This window comes from Ovis aries, chromosome 23, assembly GCF_016772045.2.
Source record: "Ovis aries strain OAR_USU_Benz2616 breed Rambouillet chromosome 23, ARS-UI_Ramb_v3.0, whole genome shotgun sequence".
In the NCBI taxonomy this organism is placed as follows: Eukaryota; Metazoa; Chordata; class Mammalia; order Artiodactyla; family Bovidae; genus Ovis; species Ovis aries.
The window spans coordinates 54120249-54146887 of NC_056076.1; the positions used below are offsets into that span (position 1 = coordinate 54120249).

The 26639-nt window shown below is 42.5% G+C and overlaps 1 protein-coding gene across 2 annotated transcripts; it reads left to right on the plus strand.

Moving 5' to 3' along the window:
- Positions 1–10585: 10585 nt before the first annotated feature.
- LOC121817718 (uncharacterized) lies at positions 10586–26390 on the plus strand. 2 transcript variants are annotated; one of them, XM_042239238.2, is made up of 9 exons: positions 10586–10748; positions 13389–13610; positions 14411–14617; positions 15862–16092; positions 17278–17431; positions 19429–19538; positions 20100–20213; positions 21480–21626; positions 24403–26390. In XM_042239238.2, the coding sequence occupies exons 1-9, from the start codon at positions 10665–10667 to the stop codon at positions 24535–24537; spliced, it is 1404 nt and encodes a 467-aa protein (XP_042095172.1). In that variant the 5' UTR covers positions 10586–10664; the 3' UTR covers positions 24538–26390. The 2 variants fall into 2 exon arrangements, with proteins under 2 accessions (XP_042095172.1, XP_060261269.1); XM_060405286.1 differs by lacking the exon at positions 14411–14617.
- Positions 26391–26639: the final 249 nt, after the last annotated feature.

Here is a 26639-nt window from a genome sequence, read left to right on the forward strand (position 1 = left end):
CTCATATTTCTGTACTGTGGGCTTCCCAGGTGGCACTAAGTGGTAAAGAACCTGTCTGCCAGTGCAGGAGACATAATAAGAGGTGTGAATTCGATCCCTGGGTCAGGAAGATCCCCTGGAGGAGGGATGGCAACCCACTCCAGTATTCTTGCCTGGAGACTCCCATGGACAGAGGAGCCTGGTAGGCTACGGTCCATAGGATTCCAAAGAGTTGGACATGACTGAAGCAACTTGGAACACGTGCATTCCTATACTCTATTTTTTTAAAAAAAACAGTTTTGTAATATGATTTCATTGATCCTTTAGATGTTATCCTATTTAACAACATTGTAGAAGGGTAAAGATAAAGGATGACAGATAAAGCCTAGTCACTAGTTGGTGATGGTTTGGGGGAAAGAGGTGTGACTATGTTGAATGTAAAGATCATGTAAGAGTTAAGCATTTATTCATTGAAGCCTACTAAGTGTCACACCTAGTGTTCAACTTTAATGATGATGCCTCTGCTCTTTGTAATCTGTAATCTGGATTCATGCTACAAATAATTTTATATATAACTGAAATGAGACTGTCAACACACAGGTGTTCTGAGAGCATATAGGAGTGCTTAACCCAGTTGGGGTAGTAGAGTTTAGATAGATGGGAGAAAGGAAAAGGTGCTTGGCAGGTGGATGTAAGGTCCGAAGAACTTGCTGTATTTGGAGACATTAGAAGGCCCACACAGACAGGAAATAAAATTGTAGCTACTGAAGACTCATAATTTCTTGGTTTTTAAAAACTTTTTTATTTGTTTATTTTTGGCTGTGCTGGGTCCTCATAGCTGCATGGACTTTTCTGTAGTTGGGGCAAGCATTGGCTACTCCAGGGGCGGTGTGCGAGCTTCTCACTGCAGTGACTTCCCTTGTTGTGGAGCATGGGCTCCAGGGTGTGGGGGTTTCAGCAGTTGTGGCTCTGGGGCTCTAGAGCACAGACATGAACAGACACAGTAGTTGCAGCGAACAGGCTTAGTTGCTCTGTGGCATGTGGATCTTCCCAGATCAGGGGTCAAACCCATGCCTCCTGCATTGGCAGGCAGATGCTATAGCCCTGGACTGCTAGGGAAATCCCCTCATAGTTTTTAAAGAAATCGTTTATTACATTTTGTTCCAAATCTTTGTGAATTAAAAAAGTATCAAAGTTTACAGACTGTGTTAGACTAAGGATGTAAAAGACTTGCAGATGTGCCACTGTGCCGGGAGCCAGCATGAGGAACCCCGCCAGTGGCAAAGGTCATGAGGAAGGGGCCTGACATGCAAAGGTGGGATCAGGCCTCAGGGGTCCCCCTGGACTTTCTCGAGCATCTATCCCCAAAACCAGAGTCTGCCTGCCTTACTGCATTATGCTTTCCACCTATTCTTCTGACATTACAGGGGGGCTATCCCCGACCACCTTTCTCTGGAAAGAGTTAACTTAGCGCTCCAGTTAATAGTCTCCTGCATATAAAAGGAGTGTCTCAGCTCAAACCCCTCTGATGGCTCTCTAACTTGCCTGACAGGTTTCCCCGGACTTTTACAACTAGGCATGTGATTGTTTACAGCCCCTCAACTGTGAGAGGCACGGGAAGCCTAAAACATAGAGCCTTTCAAAGAGTTAAAAGCTATTAGAATAGTGCTGGTGTAAGATTTCACTGTTGAGCCAATGCTTGCTGCCAAGTTCCCATATCCCTTATCCACTGTGCACCTGGGAGTGCATTAGTTAACATAGTTGGAATGTAAGAAAAACAAGTGTAGCCTTGAAATTAACCACATCGGATCTTTGAGCTAATTGGTTCTTTCTTGTAACTCACTGCACCTTTACTCTGTGAGGAATATAACTCTGTTTAGCATTTTCTGAGGCTGACATAGATTAGAAATATAAAAAAAAAACACTTTGAGGGAAAATAAGTTTTCTGGTTGAGCAGCCTTTATAAAAAGAGGATCATAAAATGTTCACAGGCCTCCAAGGCCAGAAGATAATGTACACAACATCATTGGTGGGAAAGGTTTGCAGAAAAGAATCCTGGTTTCAATAAGGGCAAAACTGCTGGAATGTTTGGGATGACTCTGTATGACTTTGCATTTTTCATTTCCCTCTATATACAAGTTGAGGTATAAAAGTCCCTTTTGAAAATAAAAGTAATTGGGCCTCACTCACCGAAGAAGCTTGGTCACCCCGTCTCTCTCTCTCTCTCTCTTTTTTTTATTTCTCTCTCTTACTCTCCCTTTCAGGCTAGTTCCCATCTGGAACCCAGAGGTCTGCCGTGTCTACTTATTTGCCTGGGTTTCTAAGACCTGAACGGGAAGGCGCCCTGCGTCTTCACTCCCTCGGGAGACCGGGAGGGCACCTGTGGCCTTACGTAGATGGTGCAAGTCTCTTGTTTCGAGACTGTATTGATTTCCTGTGTAAACCAAGGAACTTCAGCCTCTTTCTCTCCTCTATTTTCTTATCTGCAACATTCTTTATCTCTCTCTCTAAATCATTCGGCAACACCGACGCTGTTTCTCCTTCGTTTCCCCTGGATCCTGCGGGGCTGGACCCTGGCACCACTGTAGTGATTGGCAGTCATAGTGTCACTGCGTGTCAGCAAATGTGGACTGCTGTTGTTTAAAACAAGCTCCTTGAGTGAGTGTAAGGTTGCCTCAGAGATGTTGCCTTCCTTACGCATGGTCTCACAGTAGGTACTTGAATCACTAGTCGGCAGGTCTTTAGAATGAAGCACACGTTTTTGGGGTATGTTTCTTTTTTCCCCGGGTCAGCTGTTATGAAAACGAAAAATTTCAGTTTCTGTCTTTTTACTTTATTTATTTAACTTTTGTTGGCATATAGTTGATGGACAGTGTTGTGTTTGTTTCAGGTGTACAGCTATCAGGAATCATGGTGCATGTTTTCCGGTATTCTTCTCAGCCCCTCAGCACACTGTTTGTATAAGACAAGTGCTTGATGCATTATCAGTTGATCTGTTAGTTTGCTGTAATGGTTTCTGGCTGAGGGTGTCCATGGACTGATGCTTGTACACAGTAATTTGCTTCATTCTTAACACTGCGGGTTTTTGGCTTTTGTCTAATAAAAAAATTCTGTCTGTGGTACGCAAGTTCAGGAGACTGTGTCAGAGGCAGAGACCATTCCAGGTGTGTGGCACCAAATGAAATGTATGACATGTCTGCAAATTAAACTGGCTTAGAGATCATCTGTCAGAAGGATCACCTAAAACCTCTCTCCAGTTTTTCTGAAGGATTGATCGTAACACATCTCTCTGGAGTAGACAGAAAGCAGATAGGACAGGTGAAATTTGAAGGAAAAGTGATGTGGAAGCACTGCAAGGGAAGTGAGAAACCTAGATGTATATTTATTTCTCTCTGAAGGGGGAAGACAGGTAACTGCAAATCCCTTTAGTTTTATGGTGAGTATAAAAGTTTTCCAAAACATTTTCTTCTATAGGTCATTGAATTTTTATCATTAACTTCTGAAGCGTATTGTTGGAAAGGTCTTATGACCCTACCCATTTACCTGAAGAGTAAGAAAGACACAAAGAATTTGATATTTCTTATCCACGGGCACGTGGCTTGTCCATGATGAAGCTGAGACTAGCGTAAAACTCCGTTTTCTAGGAAATTTTACCCAACTGCAGACAAAACCTGTTCTCATCACTCTGTTAAACTTGTTCCCTCTTACCCCCACACCCTCCTACCTGCTCCTGCTTAGTCTGTTCTCGTAGTCCTTATCACTTTCTAGTAGAGTATGTATGTCACCTCTTTTTGTTTATTGGTTTATTTGTCCTGACTCCTCTAATAGAATGTAAGCTGCACATCGGGCAGGGAATTACTGTCTGGTGTGCTTATCTATCTCAGGCACTTAAAACATTGCCTGGGTATCGTGAGCATTCAGTCAGTATTTGTTACATGAATTCATGTGAGCTGTAACAGGTTCTAGGGTTGGACTCAGCTGATTTTGTTGTTCATATCAACACTCAGTGGCCTTCTCTTTTAATGCTGGATTGACATTATCCAACATTATTATCAGTTTTTACAGATAATGTTTACAGACTTTGTAAAAATTACAGATAAAGCACTTATTTTGGGGGAACAAACAAAAGCTGAACTGTTGAATATCTTGAATTATGTCAGTAGAATCTTCAAAACATGGGAGTGTTGGGAATCTAGGAATATTATTTCTCAAGATAATTTTACCTCCAATTCAAGTGGGTAGAGCTAGACGGTATTAAGGGTTATTTAATACAGGCTTAATTTTATGCACATGAGGAAAACTGACTTAGCAAGGTTAAGGAGCTAGGCCAGGATCAGATCGTCATGTAGAGCTGCATGAATAGAATGTTTTCGTTTTCTGTACAAGTTCAGAGCTGCTGCCCAGCTCCTGCCCTTTGCTGACACTTATTTTAGGGGCCCATACCCACCAAACACCTATAGTGTTAGAGTTCTTCTTGAGAACGTTCTGGAATGGGTAGCAGTGGGAGCAATGGGAACATGTATTGAGCCTTTTCCCACAAATAGCTGAAATTTACACATATGGCATTGATGTTGAGGTGACAAAATATTTAAAATGTTTTATCTGTGGGGCTAGAGAGGTGACGTCCCTGTCTTGTTATTGTGCGTGCGTGTGTGCATGCTCAGTCACTAAGTTGTGTCCAACTCTTTGCGACCCTCTAGACTTCTCTGTCCATGGGATTTCCCAGGCAAGGATATTGGAGTGGGTAGCCATGTCCTCCCCCAGGGGATCTTTCTGATCCAGGGAATCGAACCTGTGTCTCTTGCATCTCCTGCACTGGCAGGCGGATTCTTTACTGCTGCACTACCTGGGAAGCCTCACCTTGTTATCAGGATACTATACAACATCATTTTCTTGTTGTTTGATTTTCCTGGTGCATTTGTTAGCTGGTGTGAATCAGTACTCTGTTGTCTTTGAGGCAAGGGTCTATATCTTCTGTGACGCTAGTAACTCTCTCCAGTGTCTGGAGATCTGAAAGCTGAGCAATAGTTAAGAAACATTTGCATAGTAAGAGCACTGATCCATCTTGTTCAGTTCAGTTCAGTTCAGTCACTCAGTTGTGTCCGACTCTTTGTGACCCCATGAATCGCAGCACGCCAGGCCTCCCTGTCCATCACCATCTCCCAGAGTTCACTCAGACTCACGTCCATCGAGTCCGTGATGCCATCCAGCCATCTCATCCTGGGTCATCCCCTTCTCCTCCTGCCCCCAATCCCTCCCAGCATCAAAGTCTTTTCCAATGAGTCAACTCTTCACATGAGGTGTCCAAAGTACTGGAACTTCAGCTTTAGCATCATTCCTTCCAAAGAAATCCCAGAGTTGATCTCCTTCAGAATGGACTGGTTGGATCTCCTTGCAGTCCAAGGGACTCTCAAGAGTCTTCTCCAACACCACAGTTCAAAAGCATCAATTCTTTGGTACTCAGCTTTCTTCACAGTCCAACTCTCACATCCATACATGACCACAGGAAAAACCATAGCCTTGACTAGACGGACCTTAGTCGGCAAAGTAATGTCTCTGCTTTTGAATATATTATCTAGGTTGGTCATAACTTTTCTTCCAAGGAGTAAGCGTCTTTTAATTTCATGACTGCAGTCACCATCTGCAGTGATTTTGGAGCCCAGAAAAATAAAGTCTGACACTGTTTCCACTGTTTCCCCATCTATTTGTCATGAAGTGATGGGACCAGATGCCATGATCTTCGTTTTCTGAATGTTGAGCTTTAAGCCAACTTTTTCGCTCTCCTCTTTCACTTTCATCAAGAGGCTTTTTAGTTCCTCTTCACTTTCTGCCACAAGGGCAGTGTCATCTGCATATCTGAGGTTTTTGATATTTCTCCCGGCAATCTTGATTCCAGCTTGAGCTTCTTCCAGTCCAGTGTTTCTCATGATGTACTCTGCATAGAAGTTAGATAAGCAGGTGACAATATACAGCCTGACGTACTCCTTTTCCTATCTGGACATTTCAAAGACATTTCAAAGACATTTCAAAGGAAGTAATCAAAACTAATTGCCCAGCTTTGTCTTATCAGCTTTCTCCACCTGAATTGTTATATAATTCAGATAACTTGGAGATGGGGGAAGCTGGGGAAATGTTCTTACTGGAACATCGAAGTGCCTCCTTTTCTCCTCCACCAACATGGCATAAAGGAAGAACCTAGTTGACTCAGGTTTTCAAGGACAAACAATATTTTTTGATTGAATGTGTTCCAGGAAAATAAACTCCAGTCATCTAATAGAGAGTTATATCTTAATATGTATTCATTTGATAGATACTGCAATCAGCAGTTATTCAGTTCAGTTGCTCAGTTGTGTCTGACTCTTTGAGACCAGCACGGTCTGCATGGACTGCAGCACGCCAGGCCTCCCTGTCCCATCACCAACTCCCAGAGCTTACTCTAACTCATGTCCATCGAGTTGGTGATGCCATCCAACCATCTCATCCTCTGTCATCCCCTTCTTCTCCTGCCTTCAGTCTTTCCCAGCATCAGGGTCTCTTCTGATGAGTCAGTTCTTTGCACTTGTCAAATGTACTTTTAGCATGCTCCTAGCCCTTGTGATGGAGATAAACATTCAAAGAATAAACTTGGCAGCATACTTTAGTGGAACTAGGACTAGAGATATAACTTTATAGGGATACAAGTTTGTTTCAGTATGTGATAAAAAAAAATAGATTGCCCAAATGTAGAATGTTGCAATATGTCAGAAATTTATTATTTTTTTATGCAAGAGTTTGAGATGAGTGTTCTTGGTTGGCAGGTGGGTTTCTTCTACATAGTGAATCAGAGAGGTAGACTCTTTCCCTTCTAGTGGCTCTGCCCCCGCCCCCTGCCCCCCACCCCAATGCATCACTGGATCCAGCTGGTCTAGACAGAAGGCTCGTTGTATTGGCAATAAGAAAACCCAGGTTTTAGTTACAATTCTGTTATCTTAATGTTAGCAGGTTTTTTACTGTGATTTTCTAATTTGTAGAATAAGGACAGTTCTATAAATCATTCAAGGTAGTGGATGAAGATATAGCACTTTGACTTACTAGGAGGGGCAATAGGTGATTTTTGAATTCAGATGTCCTTCTGCCATTTTAAAATAAGCAAATTATTAAAGTAGTGAGTCAACTTGTGCCTATTAAATAGGATTCATTGGGCATTTATTATGTGCAGGCTCTGTATGAAACACTTTACTTACATTAAGTTGCTCAATCTTTTCAAACCTTTATGTTCAGTTCAGTTCAGTTCAGTCGCTCAGTTGTGTCCGACTCTTTGTGACCCCATGAATCGCAGCACGCCAGGCCTCCCTGTCCATCATCAACTCCTGGAGTTCACTCAGATTCACGTCCATCGAGTCAGTGATGCCATTCAGCCATCTCATCCTGGATCGTCCCCTTCTCCTCCTGCCCCCAATCCCTCCCAGCATCAAAGTCTTTTCCAATGAGTCAACTCTTCACATGAGGTGTCCAAAGTACTGGAACTTCAGCTTTAGCATCATTCCTTCAAAAGAAATCCCAGAGTTGATCTCCTTCAGAATGGACTGGTTGGATCTCCTTGCAGTCCAAGGGAATCTCAAGAGTCTTCTCCAACACCACAGTTCAAAAGCATCAATTCTTCGGTGCTCAGCCTTCTTCACAGTCCAACTCTCACATCCGTACATGACCACAGGAAAAACCATAGCCTTGACTAGACGGACCTTAGTCGGCAAAGTAATGTCTCTGCTTTTGAATATATTATCTAGGTTGGTCATAATTTTTCTTCCAAGGAGTAAGCGTCTTTTAATTTCATGGCTTCAGTCACCATCTGCAGTGATTTTGGAGCCCAGAAAAATAAAGTCTGACACTGTTTCTACTGTTTCCCCCCCATCTATTTGTCATGAAGTGATGGGACCAGATGCCATGATCTTCGTTTTCTGAGTGTTGAGCTTTAAGCCAACTTTATCTCCATTGTAGAGATGAAGAGGACTTCCCAAGTGGCTCAGTGGTAAAGAATCCACCTGCCAGTGCAGGAAACATGGGTTTGACTGCTGGCTTGGGAAGATCCCCTGGAGAAGGAAATGGCAACCCACTCCAGTATTGTTGCCTGGGAAATCTGTGGATAGAGGAGCCTGGTAGGTTATACAGTCCATGGGGTCGCAAAAGAGTCAGATACAACTTAGCGACTAAATAACAAACAACAAAAAAAAATGAAGAGCTTGAGGCACAGTAGGTTAAATAACTCGCCCTGGGTCACACAGCTACTAAGTAGCAGAATTAGGATTCAAACCCTGATGGTCTGGCTCCAGAATTTTTACTCTGAAACATACACTATAAAATTGTGCCCTGGTTAGGGACTGATACTCATATAGTATATACTGGTGAGGCTGCACCAACTGTATTTCCATTGAATCTTATTGACCACTCATGGTAAAGCACATCCCCTTTTTAGAGATGTTAAAATGTAGAATTTTCTGTCCGACGAATGCACCAGGAAAATTGAACAGGAAAATATGTTTTATGGTACTGTAATTGCACAATGAGAAACTCACCTTGCTAGCTCCACAGATAAATTATTTTGAACATTTTATTATCTCAAAAATCAAATGCCATACATTTAAATTCCAGGTCTTTATGGGAAAAGGCTAAATTGATATGAGTCACTGACAAGTCTTAGATTTCACAAGATATGGTAGGAAAGTCACAAAGTCACTTCCCATCATTTGAGCACAGGTTAACCTTCAGCCTTGTCAGAGTCAGAGCTGCCTGACCCAGATAGGGTCTATATTTTTACTACATGCTCTCTTAATAAGCTACTTCCTGGCAGCCAGACATATAAAATAGAATGCAAGTAAGAATGCCTAACAAGTGGAATTGTGCCAGGACTCGAAGTCTTAGCTCAAAATTATGTTTTCAGATTGGCCCTGTCTTTTCTTTCTGTCTTAGATAGAGTTACTCTAATTCTGTCCTCCCAAGATCTTGTGCATACTTCTATCATAACTCAGCATATTGTTGGGGAAAACTATTTGCTTTCCTTTTTGTTTTTCCTACTAGATTACATGCTAATAAAAGCCTTGTTAATGTGTAGAGTGGTATACAGCCTGAAATAGAGTAGGCATTTAGTCCTATTTATTGAAGGAATAAGGGACAAAGTAGATAATTAAATAGTTAATTCCTCTAGAGAATGGTAGATAAAGAAGAAAGTATGAGAGACCCCTGTAAGTTAATGGTTACTCAAGAAAGTAGGTTTGCTTAACCACAAAACTAAGCAGGCTTTCTTAGCAACAAACCATGCCACAGAAGCACAAGATATGCCTCAAAACAATAAAATAATGGTGGCATGAGACCCACATTCTGCTCAGTGAGCTCAGTAAGTAAATGACCCCTATGATATGCTCTCTGCACCCTTAAAATTCAATAATTTATGGAAAGGTGACACTTGAAAGACGTTCATTGTACTGAGACCTGAAATAGTTTTTCCATGGAGCCCCGACAGTCCTGGCTTGACCATGTAGGGACAAGAAAACTCCTGTGCCCAGCCTGGAGAAGGAGCTGATGATGGAAGCGTGGTGTCCACTCGAGAATGAGGGAGGAGGCGGCCTATTCCCCCTGCCCACTTTTCCGTTGATGAAAAGAATGTAGGCCATCAAGTTCCTAGGGTGGCACCTTCTCACCCAGCTGTGTGTAAGCCTCACAAATGTCCTATTCTAGTAAATAACTTATCCTTTAAAAATATTTATTTTTGGCTGTTCTGGGTCTTGGTTACTGCTCACAGACTTTCTCTAGTCACTTTGCCCCTCGCTGAATTCTTTCTGCGCTGAGACATGAAAGACCAGAGCTCCTTAGAACCCCCAAAACACCACCTACTGGTTTCAGATGGTTGATTGTTTTGTGGGTTATAGTAGTAGATTTTTAGCTTACTCAGGAAAGATGATGTAAAACAAATTTTAAAGATTTAACTTTTAACAGCATTATCCAATAAACAAACCACATGGAACAATCAATCACACTGTCGAGAGACAGGGATTCCTAGGTGGCACCAGTGGTAAGGAACCCACCTGCCAGTGCAGCAGACACAAGAGACACGGGTTCAGTGCTTGGGTTTGGAAGCTCCACTGGAGGAGGAAATGGCAACACACTCCAGTATGCTTGTCTGGCAGGACTGATATGGGTGAAAAAACATTTGTACCCACATCAAACTCTGCAGAGAACCTGATGTTATGGGAGAATCTTTTGATAAAGGGTATCTTTGCTCCTACTCTAAAACTAGGTGTGATTTGGGGCAGGTATCACACCTCTTGGTGCCTAGGTTTCTGATTTACAAAATGGGAAGAATCACCGGAATACCTGACAGGATTGCTGTAAGAATTAAATCCCATGATGTGTGGAAAGCACTTAGTACTGTGCTTGGTACTTAGTGGAAAGGAGGAAATAAACGTTAGTAGCTTCTGTTATTATCTGTTGTATGTGTCATCAGTGAGCAAAGAGTGGTGAACCAGAAATGTTTATTGGTCTCTAATTTGGCAATTCTTTCTATGGTTTTTTTTTTTTTTTTTTCAACTTGACTCTCAGCTTTATATAAGCACTTCCTTATTTAAGAATGATCATTCTTCTCAGGGGTTTCTGCCTTTGCTAAAGTTGCATCCCTCCCGTTTTTTTCAGTGGATTGCTTGCCCTCTTAGCCAATGGACAACTTAGCATTTGAAATGAATGAAGATGCAGAGCGAAAGGTTGTGTCTGAGGGGAAGATGAACACCTTCTCCAGAATGGTAAGAATGCAAATGGGGACTTACATCTTGAGATTACTTGCCTCAAAACCTTTATGCAGATCTCAGGAAAGAGCCCCTCCTTAGACCAGTTTTCTTCAAGTGACCTTCTAAAGAAAGCTAGCGTGTCCTATTCTGAAAATCTGACCTGCCTTTTCTCTTGTAAACTGTTAACTCCTGTAGCTGTTTAGTGGCCCAGCTTTCTATGAATTGTTGTTCTTGGCATTAGTGAGTTATTTATTGTTCAATATAATACCCTTATACAATGTTAAACTGAATATGTTGGTAAATGATTATGCTATACCAAACATATCATTAAATAACTTAAAACATTAAAAAATTTTTTTACACAGTAAAAAAACTACATTCAAGTATTACAAAATATTGGCAATATTCTCTGTGTTGTATAATAATACATCCTTGTTGCCTGTCCTACACTCAACAGTTTGTACTCTTATTCCCCAATCCATTGTTCTTCCCCTGCACCCACTGGTAATCATTAATTTGCTCTTTATATGGTGAGTATACTTCTTTTTCTGTTATATTCACTAGTTTGTTATATTTTTTTAGATTCCACATATAAGTGATATCATTCAGCATTTGTCTTTCTTCGTCTGACTTATTTCACTTAGCACAATGCCCTCCCAGTCCATCCATGTTGCTACAAATGGCAAGGAATTTTGTTCCTTTTTTTATGACTGAGTAGTATTCTGTCATATATATACTGCATCTTCTTTATCCAGCCATCTGTTAATGGACACTTAGGTTGCTTCCATATCTTGGAGATTGTAAATAATGCTGCTGTGAATATTGAGGTGCATGTATCCCTTTGAATTAGTGTTTTTGTTTTAAATATATACTTGGGAGTGAAATCTCCAGGTCATATAGCAGTTCCATCATTAGTTTTTTGAGAAACCTCCATATTGTTCTCCACAGTGACTGCAGAGTTTACATTCCTACCAACAGTGTACAGGGTTCCCTTTTTCCCACATCCTTGCCAACATTTGTTATTTGTGTTCTTTTGAATATTTATGAGTGTTAAAGTAAGGCTTCCCTGGTGGCTCAGAGGTTAAAGCGTCTGCCTCCAATGCGGGAGACCCGGGTTTGATCCCTGGGTCGGGAAGATTCCCTGGAGAAGGAAATGGCAACCCACTCCAGTTTTCTTGTCTGGAGAATCCCATGGATGGAGGAGCCTGGTAGGCTACAGTCCATGGGGTCCCAAAGAGTTGGACATGACTGAGCGACTTCACTTTCACTTTCAAAGTAAGACTATCTATGTTAGAATTATTAATGATCAAAAACATACTTGATCAGAGAGCAAGACCAGGAACTCAGAGAGCAGTGGAAAAGGACTCCTTGCTGTCATTGAGGATAGTCATCATTTTAGTGGTCAGAGGAGTAAGGGCAAGTTGGTTCAAAGGTTGGGGTGAGTATTTTCTTGGCAGCTTTCAGTAATGTGGATTGTAACTCAGAAATAAGTGTGATATGAAACCAGGAAGTAGTAACATAGAAATACATGGAAATACCGTGACTTAGAGTTGAGTGATGACTTAGGTCATATAGGTAATACACATAATAGTGTGTATTATTACTAAAGGGAATTTACTGAAGCTATTTAAATGAGGGAGGGAGGGGGAGACAGAGACTTGTCAGGTCAGGCCCATTGATTACTGATATGTTACTTATTCCTATGCATGTACCTGTACACATAAATGCATTTGTACATTCTGGAACCAAAACATTCTTAGAAAATAGCTCCTTATAATCTCATTGATTTTCAGGTGAAGAAACTGGTAAATAGGGGCTAATTGACTGATTTGGAAGTACTTAGTTGGGTACTTAATTTCCTTAATTTATTGTGTGCCCCAGTCCTCAAATGTTTATTTTTATTCTTGTTCATTTGGGTGTTATCTGAGGTATGGGCCATGTGTGAATGTCCTACAGTCCTTGCACTTGCCCAGCTGCTAGACTGAAGAGAGAACCTGAGCCAGCAGCAGACACATCAGTAGTGCACTGGGCAGGGCGTCTTACAGGTCAGAGGCCAAGGGCCTAGAAGGACACCCACCGGGTACTGCTGAGGGCAGGCAGGACACAGGCTCGATTTTCCCTGCACAGGGGAGGAGGGGGGCTATCAATTATAAGGGGCCTGATGTTAGAAGGTCTCCTGGGTTGCAGGGAGACTGTTGGAATGCATCTCCCCACAGCTCTGGCTTAGCAACCATTGCAAGGGCCACTGTTCCTCCGTGATGACTGAACATACCAGAGCCGATGTGGTCCGAGGGCTGGAGCAATCATTAGTGGGGGTCAGGCCGATCATGTATGTGGTTACTGATTCGTTTCCCCTTAGGAGGGGAGGAAGTTGTGTGCATCAGGTAAGGGTGAGGCAGAGTGGGGAAGGGCTGTACAGAGAGCAGGAGAGCAGCCATCTTACGGGGCCTGACCATGCTGTGAGTGTGTGTGTGTGTGTACGTGTGTGTGTGTGTGTGTGTGTGTGTGTATTGATTTACACATCTCTCATTTTACTCAGTTCGTTTATCCCATAAATGTGCTTTTTTTTTTTTAAAAAAAAAGAGAAAATAAACCAAACAGTTGGCAATGTTTCTAATGCCTCAAGAGTGGAGAATAATTTCTAATTTCTTCTAGGAAAAGACGAGGCAGTGGTCACTGATGAGCATTTTCCTGGTGTGTCTTTTGGCTTGCACCATTACCACGGTGATCGGAGTCCTGATTGTCTCCTTGGTTTATGTCAACAACCCTCAGCCTCATTCAGAACCTGGAGCCCAATCTCTGCAAACAGCAATTCCCGTGGTGCCAAAGGCTGTTGATCCAAAATTTCAGTTTCTTTATCATTTACCTAAATCCAAGGTATGCTGCTAAGTCACTTAGTTGTGTCTGACTCTGTGCGACCCCATAGATGGCAGCCCACCAGGCTCCCCTGTCCCTGGGATTCTCCAGGCAAGAAGACTGGAGTGGGTTGCCATTTCCTTCTCCAATGCATGAAAGTGAAAAGTGAAAGTGAAAGTGAAGTCGCTCAGTCGTGTCTGACTCTTAGCAACCCCATGAACTGCAGCCTACCAGGCTCCTCTGTCCATGGGATTTTCCAGGCAAGAGTATTGGAGTGGGGTGCCATTGCCTTCTCTGTGGTATGGATCACACGTATTAAGAAAAAGAATCATCTATTATAAATGATGATTTCAAAATGAAATTTCTATTTCTTGTTTACTAAGCTGTGTTCTCTCTTCATTGGAAAGAAGTAGCTGTGGGCTGTTTGGATGAAGGGAAGTGAGGGATGGAGAAGGGGAAAGGTGGGTGGATGTTGGCTCCGGGCTGACCTTTGCTTTAGTAGCTGGTTCTCTGGGAGGTATAGGAGGACAGATGGAAAGCCCTGTATTCGCTTGTCAAGATAGGTGTTCGTTTTTCTAACAGGGACTGATGGCACTGTTGTCTCCTGGAGCCTTGTAGACCTGTTCTTTCTCTTCTTTTTTGGGGGGACCTCCCGTATCCACTCACCCCTGTATCCACTCACCCCCGTATCCACTCACCCTCATATCCACTCACCCCCGTTTCCTTTTCCCCTGTGCTGCCCTCTCACTCTGGGGGCCATGGTGGCCTCACTTTCCTCAGGAGATGGCCTCCATGCTGATGGTTCGCCTACAACTTTCCAGGTGTTTGAGTACCCTGGTGGCACAATCCAGTGGGCCCGGTACAGGAACAATGCCAACGACTACCTCAGCATTGAAGAGGAGGCCTTTGGCAGCAGCTTGAATAGCCAGAGATCACAGATAAGCCTGGGGACCCTGAGAATAAAAAGCAGTGGCCTCCGGGCCCCTCACTGGCACTTCAATGCCAACGAACATGGCTATCTTGTACAGGTACAACTGGTTTGCCCACATTCTGTGCTTGAGCATTTGTGCATTGTGTCCTCAGGCTATTATTTAGGTTGTTGCAAAACCTACTTAACTAATAGGATGATAGACAACATCCAGGCTTTGGCTGTGTACCCAATTAGACCAGTTAGCAGTGCCTTGGAACATTAGACTGTTTGTCTTAATTATTCGTGGCATCAGTTTGAACTTCTTTCTTCAATATAAAATCATTTTTCATACATTGTTAAGCTCAGATCACTGTTCCATCCTTTGAGCCAAAGCTAAAACTGGTAGCTCTGATCTAATGATCAAAGAGACTACAGCTTCCCTTTAGGGAAAAAAGCAGGGACTGGAATAACGAACTAGTTTGCTGATGTTCAACCTGGAGTCCCTGAGATCCGCCAATGGTATGCCCTTTTGTGGCTTTTACTTTCCAGAATTCTTTGGAAGTAAAGTGAAATAGAGCTGGAAGTGAAATGACTGTACTTCCCTGAATTGCAAATAATTCATTAATTCTGAAATGTATTTATGGCTTCTGTGTTCCAGACACTGGGGAAATTGGAGTGATTAAGCTTTCATAGAACTTTCAGAGTTTGGTCTTACCCTGGTAATCTTGTTAATAGATGAGCCAATTTTTGTGTGTGACATATTTCTGTTATTGCTAATAAAACTCCTTTTTTATACTTGGACAATTCACTCGATTTTAGAATTTACAAGAAGAGAGATTAGAGCTTCATCTATGAGATTAAGCCCTCCTTAGAAGAATACTTGGACATAACAGTAAATGCACTATGTTATTCCTATTATTAAAATTATATGTAGGCTTTTTCTTACCTGGTAAATACATACACATCTGTTTGCAAACACACAAACATACACAAGCGCACACATGTATGTCTGTGCAACCATCTATGAACACACACATGTACTTGCAGTCTTTTCAAACTAGCATGATCTTAGAGCTCTGAATGCTCAGTGGGGTGGTATTACCCCGAAGAGGGCAAAAACTGGTTGTTAGCAGGGTAAAAGTATCACTCCTTTTATGTCTACAGCATAGATGTACGTGTAGTACGTGAGCAGTATGTGTATGCCATATACAGGTCGCCAGTACCTCTGTAATGGTAACGTTTCATAGGGTGGGGATTAGAAAAACAGTCTAACATGGTACCTTAGAAGGCAGGTAATGAAAAAAGGTTGAAAAGCACTGCTCTAAATTGATGTTGGGATATGCTCTTCCATTTCCATTTCAGGGGACGGCATGGGTTGGGGTGGTTGACGATGGTGCTGTCGTTACCACGTACAATGTTACAGCTGGCCAAGTGATCTTCTTCCCAAAAAACACAGTGCACTGGATAAAGAATGTGGGGAGTGAAGACTGCTTTTTTTTGCTCTTCTTTTCTACACATGAGGAACTTCAGACCCTGGATGTTGATGATGTATTTTTTTCTACACCTGAGGATATTGCTTCCCGGTCACTTAAGGTCTGTATCACTGCTGAGAATACTTCCAGGTCAATTAAAGGTGTGTACCACTGCTGAGAACAAATCCTGAGAGGGTTTGCATTCCGTGGGCACCAAGAAGGCATGGCTGTTCGAGTTTCTAAGGTGGCAGTCAACAAAGTAACAGTTGGGTAATGGGCTCAAGAACATGACTTGCTTCCTATTTAACACATAAACCGCCTCGAAGTTGAATTGCTCTTTATTTTCCCCTATGAAGGGCTTCTATAGGAAAGTATTTTTTAGAAATATTTTGTTTTAATATTCATTTCTTTGGCTGCATCGGGTCTTAGTTGTGGCATTCGAAGACGTTGCAGTACACAGGCTTCTCTGTTGTGCGTGGGCTCCAGAGTGTATGGGCTCAGTAGTCACTCCGTGGCATGTAGTTACTCAGCAGTTACTCTGTGGTATGTGGGATCTTAGTGCCTCTCAGTTGAGTTCAGTTCAGTCACTCAGTTGTGTCCGACTCTTTGCCACCCCATGAATCGCAGCACGCCAGGCCTCCCTGTCCATCACCATCTCTGGGAGTTCACTCAAACTCATGTCCATCAAGTCGGCGATACCATCCAGTCATCTCATCCTCTGTCGTCCCCTTCTCCTCCTGCCCCCAATCCCTCCCAGCATCAGAGCCTTTTCCAATGAGTCACCTCTTCGCATGAGGTGGCCTAAGTACTGGAGTTTCAGCTTTAGCATCATTCCTTCCAAAGAAATCACAGGGTTGATCTCCTTCAGAATGGACTGGTTGGATCTCCTTGCAGCCCAAGGGACTCTCAAGAGTCTTCTCCAACACCACAGTTCAAAAGCATCAATTCTTCGGCACTCAGTCTTCTTCACAGTCCAACTCTCACATCCATACATGACTACAGGAAAAACCATAGCCTTGACCAGATGGACCTTAGTCAGCAAAGTAATGTCTCTGCTTTTGAATATGCTATCTAGGTTGGTCATAACTTTTCTTCCAAGGAGTAAGCGTCTTTTAATTTCATGGCTGCAGTCACCATCTGCCGTGATTTTTGAGCCCCCCAAAATAAAGTCAACCACTGTTTCCACTGTTTCATGTTGTAGCATGTATCAGTACTTTGTTTCTTTTTAAAATTTAAAATGTTTATTTATTCGGCTGTGCTGAGTCTTAGTTTGCAGGTGTCTTATACGGTCTCTTATGTGTTTCAGCCTGAAGGTGGAATTAATTTCATTAGAACATTCCATAAGCAAAAGGAGGATCAGGGAGTCAATCTTCCTCCCAACTTGGCAGAACTTGTTGTCAATGCTAATTACTCACAGTCTCCAGATAACTTTGTGTGGAGGTACTTTTATGACTTGAAAGGTATAGTATGTTATTTCATGAAGGCTTTTTACTTTTTGGTTAAGTATTTATATATATATGATTACATAGGTATATTGGATTAAGATGTAATGTGTTTTTGTTTTATTTGTTTTTTTTTTTACAGCAAGGCATAGTTAAGAGAACTTTGAAAAAACACATTTCTCAACAGAGTAGGAAATGAGAGAAAAGGCCTGGAAGCAAATGAGAATGTGGGAAAAAAATTCAGAGCGTGAGAGGGTGTGTGTTGGGGCTGGGCAATGCTATAAGAGAAGAGCCTGATGATAGAGGAGGGGTCCAACCATGTAGCAATTAAGTGGTTTATTTTTATTTATTTTAAAATTAATAATTGATTAATTTGGCTACATGGGATCTTTGTGCAGTGAAGATCCTGTGAAGGTCTCTGCACGCAGGATTTTTGTTGAGGCACATGGGCTTTCCAGTTGTGATGCACAGGCTTAGTAGTGAAGGTGCTCGGGCTTAGTTGCTTTGCAGTTTGTGGGATCTTAGTTCCCCCATCAGAGATTGAACCTGCATTACATGGTGGGTTCTTAACCGTTGGACCACCAGAGAAGTCCCAATTAAGGGGTTTTAAATAGGAGAGTGATATAGTGAGGTTTTTAATTTACCTATTTTTATCATTTATTTTATATTATCTTATTAAGGTGTAATTGACTTACAACATAATGTTAGTCTCAGGTATACAACACAGTGATTTAATATTTGTATGTATTATGAAATGATCACCACTATAAGTCCAGTTATTAGTAACATCACCACTGTACATATTAATAGTTGCAATTTTTTTTTCTTAGGAGAACTTACAAGATCTTAGTAACTCTAATGTATGCATTGTGAAGTGAAAGTCACTCAGTCGTGTCCGACTCTTTACAACCCCATGGACTGTAGGGTCCATGGAATTCTCTAGGCTGGAATACTGGAGTGGGTAGCCTTTCGCTTCTCCAGGGGATCTTCCCAACCCAGGGATCGAGTCCAGGTCTCCTGCACTGCAGGTGGATCTTTACCAGCTGAGCCACAAGGGAAGCCAGTGTATGCTTTACAGTGTTGTTAACTATGGTGCCTCGTTCTGCATCATGTCCCCATGACCTGCTTATTTTATAACTGGAAATTTATGTCTTTTGCCTTTCTTCACCCATTTCAACCAGCCCCATTGCCTGCCTCTGGCAGCTACCACTCTGTTCCCTGTACCTGTGAGCTTGGGCACATAGATTGTTTCCGTATGTTGGCTATTGTAAATATGCTGCAGTGAACGAGGGTGCAGCTGTCTCTTTGAGTTGGTGTTAGTTTTTGTTTTTGGAGTAATGACCAGCAGAATTGTGGAGAATGATTGCAAGCGGCCAGCTGAGAAGCAGGGAGATGAGTCAGGGACTCGTGCAGTCTTTCAGGTAGGGGATGATGGTGGCCTCACTCTGTAAAACAGAAAGAATTGTTGAGAAGCAGGGAATTTAACTGACAGGACTTCATTGACTGATTGAGGAGAGAGGTTTAGGATGAGTCTCATGTTTTCCATGGGCTTCCCTGGTGGCTCAGACAGTAAAGAATTGACCTACAGTGCAGGAGACAGGGTTAGATCCTTGGGTCGGGAAGATCCTCTGGAGAAGGGAATGGCAACCCACTCCAGTATTCTTGCCTGGAGAATCCCCATGGACAGTGGTGCCTGGCAGGCTACAGTCCATAGAGTCACAAAGAGTTAGACACAACTGAATGGCTAGTTGTACAACCAGGTCCCCTGAGTTGAACGTCTTAAAAGAGGTCACTGTATGTTAGAAATTTCAGGAGAACTTGGGAAGGTAGGATAGCATCTGGCAGTATCAGGTCAATATCTTGGCAGCACACAGGATGTGCTCTTGTACTTCCTACCACATAAACTTCTATGACTATAGAAGGGCTGTTCCTGGGACTGCATTTGGCTCTCCTTTTGTGGTACCATTTTGAAGTAGTTTTGTCTTATTTTGTTTTTTAAATTTCATCTGATTTAGGCTCAAAAGAACATCGATTTCCTGGAGGAATAATACAGTTGGCACAATATTGGAAAAATAGTAGTGAACTGAGCCACAATGAAAAAATTTTTAGTGAATTCCTGAATCAGGTAATCGAGAAAAATGTTTTGATGATTATCAAAATGGATGAAATATGAGCTTTAGGTTGGGTCAGTGTTTTTGGACAAAGCAAAAGGAAAGAGCTAGTCAAACACTCGTTGACTTGATCAATGCAAACTATTGATTGAGGCCTCTTTGTGAATTTGGAAGCTTAACTTCTTGGCATGGATGGTTACATTAATAAAGAGACTAGAGGCTTGTGAGATTTCTCTTTTCATGTGTTTTAAATGCTCAACTGGCAGTATTGTTTAATGACTAAGAGCACCACTCTGGCATCAAATCCCGTGATTCAAACCCCAGTTCTGCCATGGTGTGTCCCGAGTTTACTCAGGCAACCTAGACTTTAATTTCATCTCATACGGTTGGTGGCAATCTTGCAAGATTGTTATAAAGGACAAGTGACATAATAACTGTAAAGGAATATAAAAAATTTCCTGTTCTCAGTGAGGGCTTTATAAATATTAGTTACTACAATGATTATATGAATTGTTAAATTGCTGAGTTGAATGTTGGCTAAATGTTGGAATTCATTTTTCTTTTTCTTTCTCAAGCATCAAAAAGCCCTCAGTTTGAGTACACTCAGGATTTACAACAATGGATTACGACAGCCACACTTTCATTTTAATGCAAATGAAATGGGATACGTAATAAGTGGATGTGCAAAGGTAATTTCTCTGTGAACAGTTTTTTTCCTGTACTTTCCTTTTCAGTGCAGAAGGAAGCAAACAGGAGGTATTTCTTTGTTTTGGTTCAGTTGTTGGTAATAGAACAGGACTTTGTGCATGTGGCTTTCTGGGCATGGTTTCCATAGAGGGTACCATGCATGTCCTGGGAGGTAACTTCCAAGTTTGCTCTTAGCACGAGGAGGGTTCTAAGAACATTCAGAACTGATAGAGAGGTTTATCACTAATGGTGAAGGGCTGGAGTACCTGCTTACATTTTCTGAGTTTTGCATTCTCTGGTAACGCAAGCATTTAGTGTGCTCTGCTTTGGGGACCATGAAATTGGCTGTTTGTCTCTCAGTGTGATATGAGTGAGGGTGGTGGGCAGGTGTGGAGCCCCAGTAGGGTGGCCATATATCCCCTTGGTGAAATTATTAATAGCACCACTTTTGACTCTACAGAAAGTCCTGGTTTGGGTGATCAATTAATTGTATGAGTACCATAAGAAAAGCCACACAAAGTATCATCTTATCACAGTGATTTGACAGTAGCTCCTCTGGGCTTTTGTAGGGATCCTGGGAAGATATACAGGTAAAAATGGGCTTCTCTAGCTTATATCTGCTTCACTTGTGACAGATATAATCAGACCAGACTGAAATTCACCTTTTCTGTCATCCGGAGCAAAAGTTTTACGTTTTTAGAGGCGACAGCTCTAATAAACGGGAAAAGGGCATTGTCATTAATCCTCCACAGATTTCCTTTCAAGGATCAGATGTCCTTTGCGAGGTGCTTTGTGTGCATGTGTGTGCGTTTATGTGCATTCAGTCTCCAGCCCTGTTAAAGGAAGACCCTTAGGATGCTGCTCTCCCAGAGGCTGACTTTTCCCAAATGAGTGGGAAGGAGGGTGTAGGGGCAGTAAAACGCTGGCATTTAAGTCCTCTGCCTAATTAGTGAATGAAGGTCATTGACACCCTTAATTAGAACATGGCAGTTGATGCTCTTTTTGTATGAAGTTCTGCAGTGTTGATTTCACTAATGCATTTTGAGGGACATTTACTTCAATAGAGTATCTTCTAATTTTTGTGGAACTGCGTCTCAGAAACAGGAGCGTGAATGTGAAAGATTGCCTCTTTTTTGCTGTTTACCTTCTCTAAGAAGTCCCTTTATAACTATGTGCTTTTATTGATCTGTTCACTGTGAATACTTATCCTTAGTGAATATATGATTTTGTTTGCTTCAGTTCAGCATAGTTTTTTCCCCCCTCCTTAGGTGGGCATTATCAATGCTCAGAGTTCCACAGAGTTTGACATTCACATTGGAGATGTGATATTTTTCCCCACTGGAACCCAGCATTACATTAAGAGCACATGCGATGAAGATTTGCTTCTCATTCTTGCCTTCAGCACTGGAGACCAGGTGAGAATAAGCCAGTGTTGGAGATGTTGGTGAGTGCCAGTGATGTGCAGAGTCCTCTGCTAAGCAGTGTGTCTGGGTCATAGAGGGGACTCAGCACATGGATATTGAATCGATGACTGATTTAATGAACTGGCTGAACCAACGTGTGAAGAGGAGAATTGGAGGTCAAATAATCTTTTCATTTGGTTATAAAGGGATCCAGTACATCACATTTCTCTCTCAATTCCCCGAAATCTCAACCAACTGAGAAAAAAAGATGAAAGAGTAGCATGTGTGTGCTCAGTTGCTTCAGTCGTGTCCGACTCCTTGCAACCCCATGGACTGTAGCCTTCCAGGCTCCTCTGTCCATGGAGTTGTCCAGGCAAGAATACTGGAGTGAGTTGCCATGGCCTTCTTCAGGGGATCTTCCCAACCCAGGGATCGAACCCATGTCTCTTAAGTCTCCTGCATTAGCAGGTGGATTCTTCACCAGTGGTGCCACTGGGAAGCCCAAAGAGCAGCATACAGAGACTTAGAAAATCATTTCTGTTACTAATCATGAAGATATTTGGGAATATGATTAGCATCTGTGGGTAGGTGGGTTTCCTGATATCTGTTGGGTTGGCCAGGATTGGGTTGGCTTACTGGTGTTGAGGTGAGCTCTTACTCACCTTATGGCATAGAGAAACACAGCCTGCGTTTTGAAGCTTTGCCAGCTCCCTAACAGAGAGGGAGGAGGTGAAGTAAGTATGGCCAATTTATTCTTCTGAAATTTATGGTAGAGAGATAAGGGAGAAAGAGAGAGAGAAAGGAAGAGGGAGGAAGGAAAAGTCTCTTGTATATCGAAAGAAACTATAGGAGACATGAAGTAGCATGAAGTGTGACTCAGCAGTGCTCCTGAGAAGGAGTAGCATTCCCTCCCATCATTGTTTAAAGCAAATCTGATATACCATGATCTGTATTATAAAACACATATTAAGAGAAATTATTTGTTAGATTAAATAGTTGTTTGCTTTTAAAAATTCATCCCAGTGTTCCTTAATTAGATGGAATAATGTGTTTGAAGAACAAGAATAAGTAGTAGAACTTAGATTTTAGAAAAAGGTCTTAGGACTAGATTCCCTGCCGAGACAGAGTGATAATTATGAGTCTGGGACCCCTGGGGCAGGTCCAGAAATGACAGGCTGTGGTTCTCTTGGCCATGGTTCTTCCCACGTGGAGACCCAACAAGATCTCCAGCGGGGAGCACGGTGTGGATTCTGCAGTTTCATCAACAAGACCTGTACCAAGAGGCGAGCCTGTTCTGCCGGGTGATGCTCATTTTCCGTGATGACACTTCCCCTCTTCAAAGGAGACTGGAAAACTCCAGAGTCTGCTTCTCTGAGTCTCCAAACCTTTCTGGTGGTACCTGGGGTGAGGTTTGTGGAGAGCTCTATGAGGAAGATATGCACTGGAAAACTATTAACAGCTGTAGACTTGCTCGGGGCAAGGTGGGGGATAGGATTCTGGTGTCCCATACTTTTGGAGCCGGTCTCACTGGAGTCGGACACGACTGAGCGACTTTCACTTTCACTTTTCACAAGATGCAAATTTCCAGTTATAAACGAAAAAAGGCATGGGGACATGGTGCAGAGCAAGGTGCACACTGGCTTCCCTGGCAGCTCAGCTGGTGCTTTCATTGCTACCGCCACCCCCTTGGTCTTTATTCTCCACAGTTACTATCAGAACAAATCACGAAGCAAAATCCAATCCAATATAAGCAGGAAAAGAAGGGAAAAACATCAAGAGGGAGGAGGGAGAGAGGATGAGAGACAGTCTGAGAGATGGAAACACACACCCAGAAGGAAACAGAGAATGAGAGATGGGAACACAGAAGAGACATACGTGCCCAGAAACACACATAGAGAGATACACAGAGACAGAGACACGCACAGAAATAGAGACGGAGAACCACAAGCAGAGTGACACAGACAGAAGCAGCGCAGAGACATACGGACAGAAGGAAACACACGAACACAGACGCAGAGAGGAGCGGAGACCCATAGGGAGGGAGAGACAGGAGGAGAGACACATGAACACACACATCCCACACACAGACAGGCCTGTACACACAGGAGAGGGAAAGGCAGACGGCCTAGCGAGAAACACACACGGAGAGATTCAAAGACATATAAGCTCAGAGACACATGCAGACAGAGAGAAAGAGAAGCACAGTGAGCGACACGGAGAGACCCACATGCATGCAGAAATTGAGAGGCTGGCTGAGAAAGGAGGTGGTGTCAGAGAATGGGGAGCAGAGAGAAGGACAGGAAGGTAGTGATGCAGAGAGGGTGGACAGAGTCAAACCAGCTGGACAGCCCTGCCCCAGAGGCAGAGACAAACGACTGTCTCTGGCTACGGAGAAGGAGGGGCGCTTACCTGGCCGCCAGGTGAGCCTCCATCACGTGCCTCTGTGCATGGAGCTCGGAGAGGCCCTTTGGGCACTAATCCCTGCTTCTAGGTGGACAGAAGGTCATGCTCCCTCTTTAAAGAGAACTAGCTCCCAGTGGGATGGAGGTCCCTTCTAAAGAGATGCCTCGGCATCTGTAGCCATCACTCACTTCCCTTATTCCTGGAGTCGAAAAGGTGAGCTCCCCCTGGCAAGAGAAGACAAGCTCAAGGGGACCATTTGCAGGATTTCACAGCTCCTAGTGTTACATATCCATGCAGCTACCGTTGTGAAAGTACCCTTATGGCTGTAGGATCTCTGTGGCCGTACTTTGGTGCTGACACCTCTTCTTTTGGTTTCCACTATCAGTTGCAAACCCTTGACATGGATGATTATCTCCAGGCCACCGCAGACCACATCCTGGCTCAGCTTTTCTTCAAGAAGCAAAGTGAGTTTGAGAAGATCCCCCAGTTCAAGGAAGACCAGGCAGTCAACCTGCCTTAGATTTGCTGACGTGTTCATGTCTATTTTTCTCTCTTCATATGTTATTACAGTTTTTAAAGAAGGTCCACTTGGCTCATGAATTTGTAGCTCCTTACAGAATGACATTGGTCAAGCAGGTGTGAAGCAGCCCCACGGGCTCATTTAGCTAAGATCATAGGCAACTTGTGCTAAGCGAACATTCCCGTGTACTCTGCAGCTTATCTACAGAGGGGTTCTGCTCAATTAAATTACTATTTTTTTAATTGGATTTTAGTATGCATGTATATATTTATTTTGCCTTTGTTGCATCAGATTTATTACACCAAATGAAAATCCATTCTTTTTTTTTGTACATCAGTGAAACTTAGTGCCATGTTTGTATTTTTGCTATTCACCACTATGGAAGGAAGTGTGGAGATCAGCCTACTTATGTACATACATATGGATGCAGCCAGAAGAACCCAGGTGCATCTAACCTTGTCTGGAGAGTTTAGTGTAGAATCTTAGGGTAGCCACTCTCAACGCTTTTGTCGACATGAAGATACTTTTTATAAGGCTCAAAATTTCAAGAACTCACACGAATAGTTTACTTATTATATATTAGCTGAGAAAATACTTAATGGCAAACTAATTATAAATTCAATATTTTCTTTGAATGTATTTGAATTTTAGTAATGGTATCACAGACTATTTACCTTTGAGGAACAGTCATCCTTATATTTGAGAAGCAAGTGTTTCTTTAGTCTATTGGCTGGGTGTGTATGTGGATTTGAAGACTACTTTTCATCACTTAGAAACTGGTAGGAGCTGGTGGTCCCCAAGTTGGGGGTCATTGTCTTAAGTAGAAAAGAGTTTGTTCAAATCTAATCAGTGCTTGATTTTTCTTTGTTGTTTTTTCACTAAGTCGTTCTAATTCTTTGTGACCCCATGGACTGTAGCCTACCAGGTTCCTCTGTCCAATTTTCCTGGCAAGAATACTGGAGTGGTTTGCCATTTCCTCCTGCAGGGGATCTTCCCAACCCAGGGATCGAACCTGTGCTCCCTGCATTGGCAGGCAGATTCCTTACCGCTGAGCCACCAGGGAAGCCCTGAGTTTTCTTTACAGTTTATCTTAATAGGTATCTGGCACCTCTGCATTTTGCTTGGGTACCACTGTCACTTCTGGGCTATACTATATACAGCTCTAGTCAGTATAGACGCTTGTTAATGCTTTCAGCCAGCACCCTCTTTCAGTTATATTTCCCTGACACATAATGAAATTTTTAGGTATTTTAAGGATGTTTGTTCTTAGCCAAAGAAGGAATCTGTTTGTATGTTCCTTTCTCTCTCTCTCTCTCTCTCTCTCTCTCTAGGTGTGTGTTTCTCTCTCTAGATAACTAGCTCTGTTGACTGTATAGAAGATAGAGAGTCAGGAATAACCCCCTTTGATGGGGGAGTAGTTGTCTACATATTATATATGATCAGGTCATGAAAGGCCTATCATCCCTTGCTACCAAGCTGTATTTACCTTATTGCCATTTTCCAGGAGAGCCAGCTGAGATTAGAGCTTGGTAGCACAGGGGATTTTGTGGTGGTAGTCTTGCTTTGAAGAGACTTTGTAGGGAATTTGTCACCATCCAGGAGGAGGAGCGTGGTTGAGAAGATGCAGGGAAGAGCATAGGACAATAGGTGTGTGGAAGGTGGATGTCCAAAGAGAGGGGAAATAATCGTAAAAGGAAATGGCAGTGTGTGTAGACAGATCTTATCTGCAAATCTTGTTTTACTTTGGGACTTTTAAAAAATATACTATAAACCAGGTGATAATCCCTTTTCTTGAATCAGGAAGTGTATCTGATTACTATGTGGTCATTTAATAAAGATTTTGTGTATCCGCATATTATTTTGTCATTTAATTTTTTCTTTTTTTTGAATTTATTTTTAATTGAAGGATAATTACAACATTGTGTTGGTTTCTGCCATACATCAGCATGGACCAGTCATAGGTGTATGTATATTCCCTTCCTCCTGAGCCTCCCTCCCACCTCCCACCCCATCCCACACCTCTAGGTTGTCACAGAGCACCAGTTTGAGTTCTATGAGTCATACAGCAAATTCCCACTGTTTTGTTATTTAATTTTAAATGA

Coding starts and splice junctions, on each gene's coding strand:
- LOC121817718 (XM_042239238.2), top strand. CDS start 10,665: ATGGACAACTTAGCATTTGAAATGAATGAAGATGCAGAGCGAAAGGTT. Junction 16,093..17,277: donor TTGCTTCCCGGTCACTTAAG/GTCTGTATCACT, acceptor TATGTGTTTCAG/CCTGAAGGTGGAATTAATTT. Junction 19,539..20,099: donor TTAGTGAATTCCTGAATCAG/GTAATCGAGAAA, acceptor TTCTTTCTCAAG/CATCAAAAAGCCCTCAGTTT.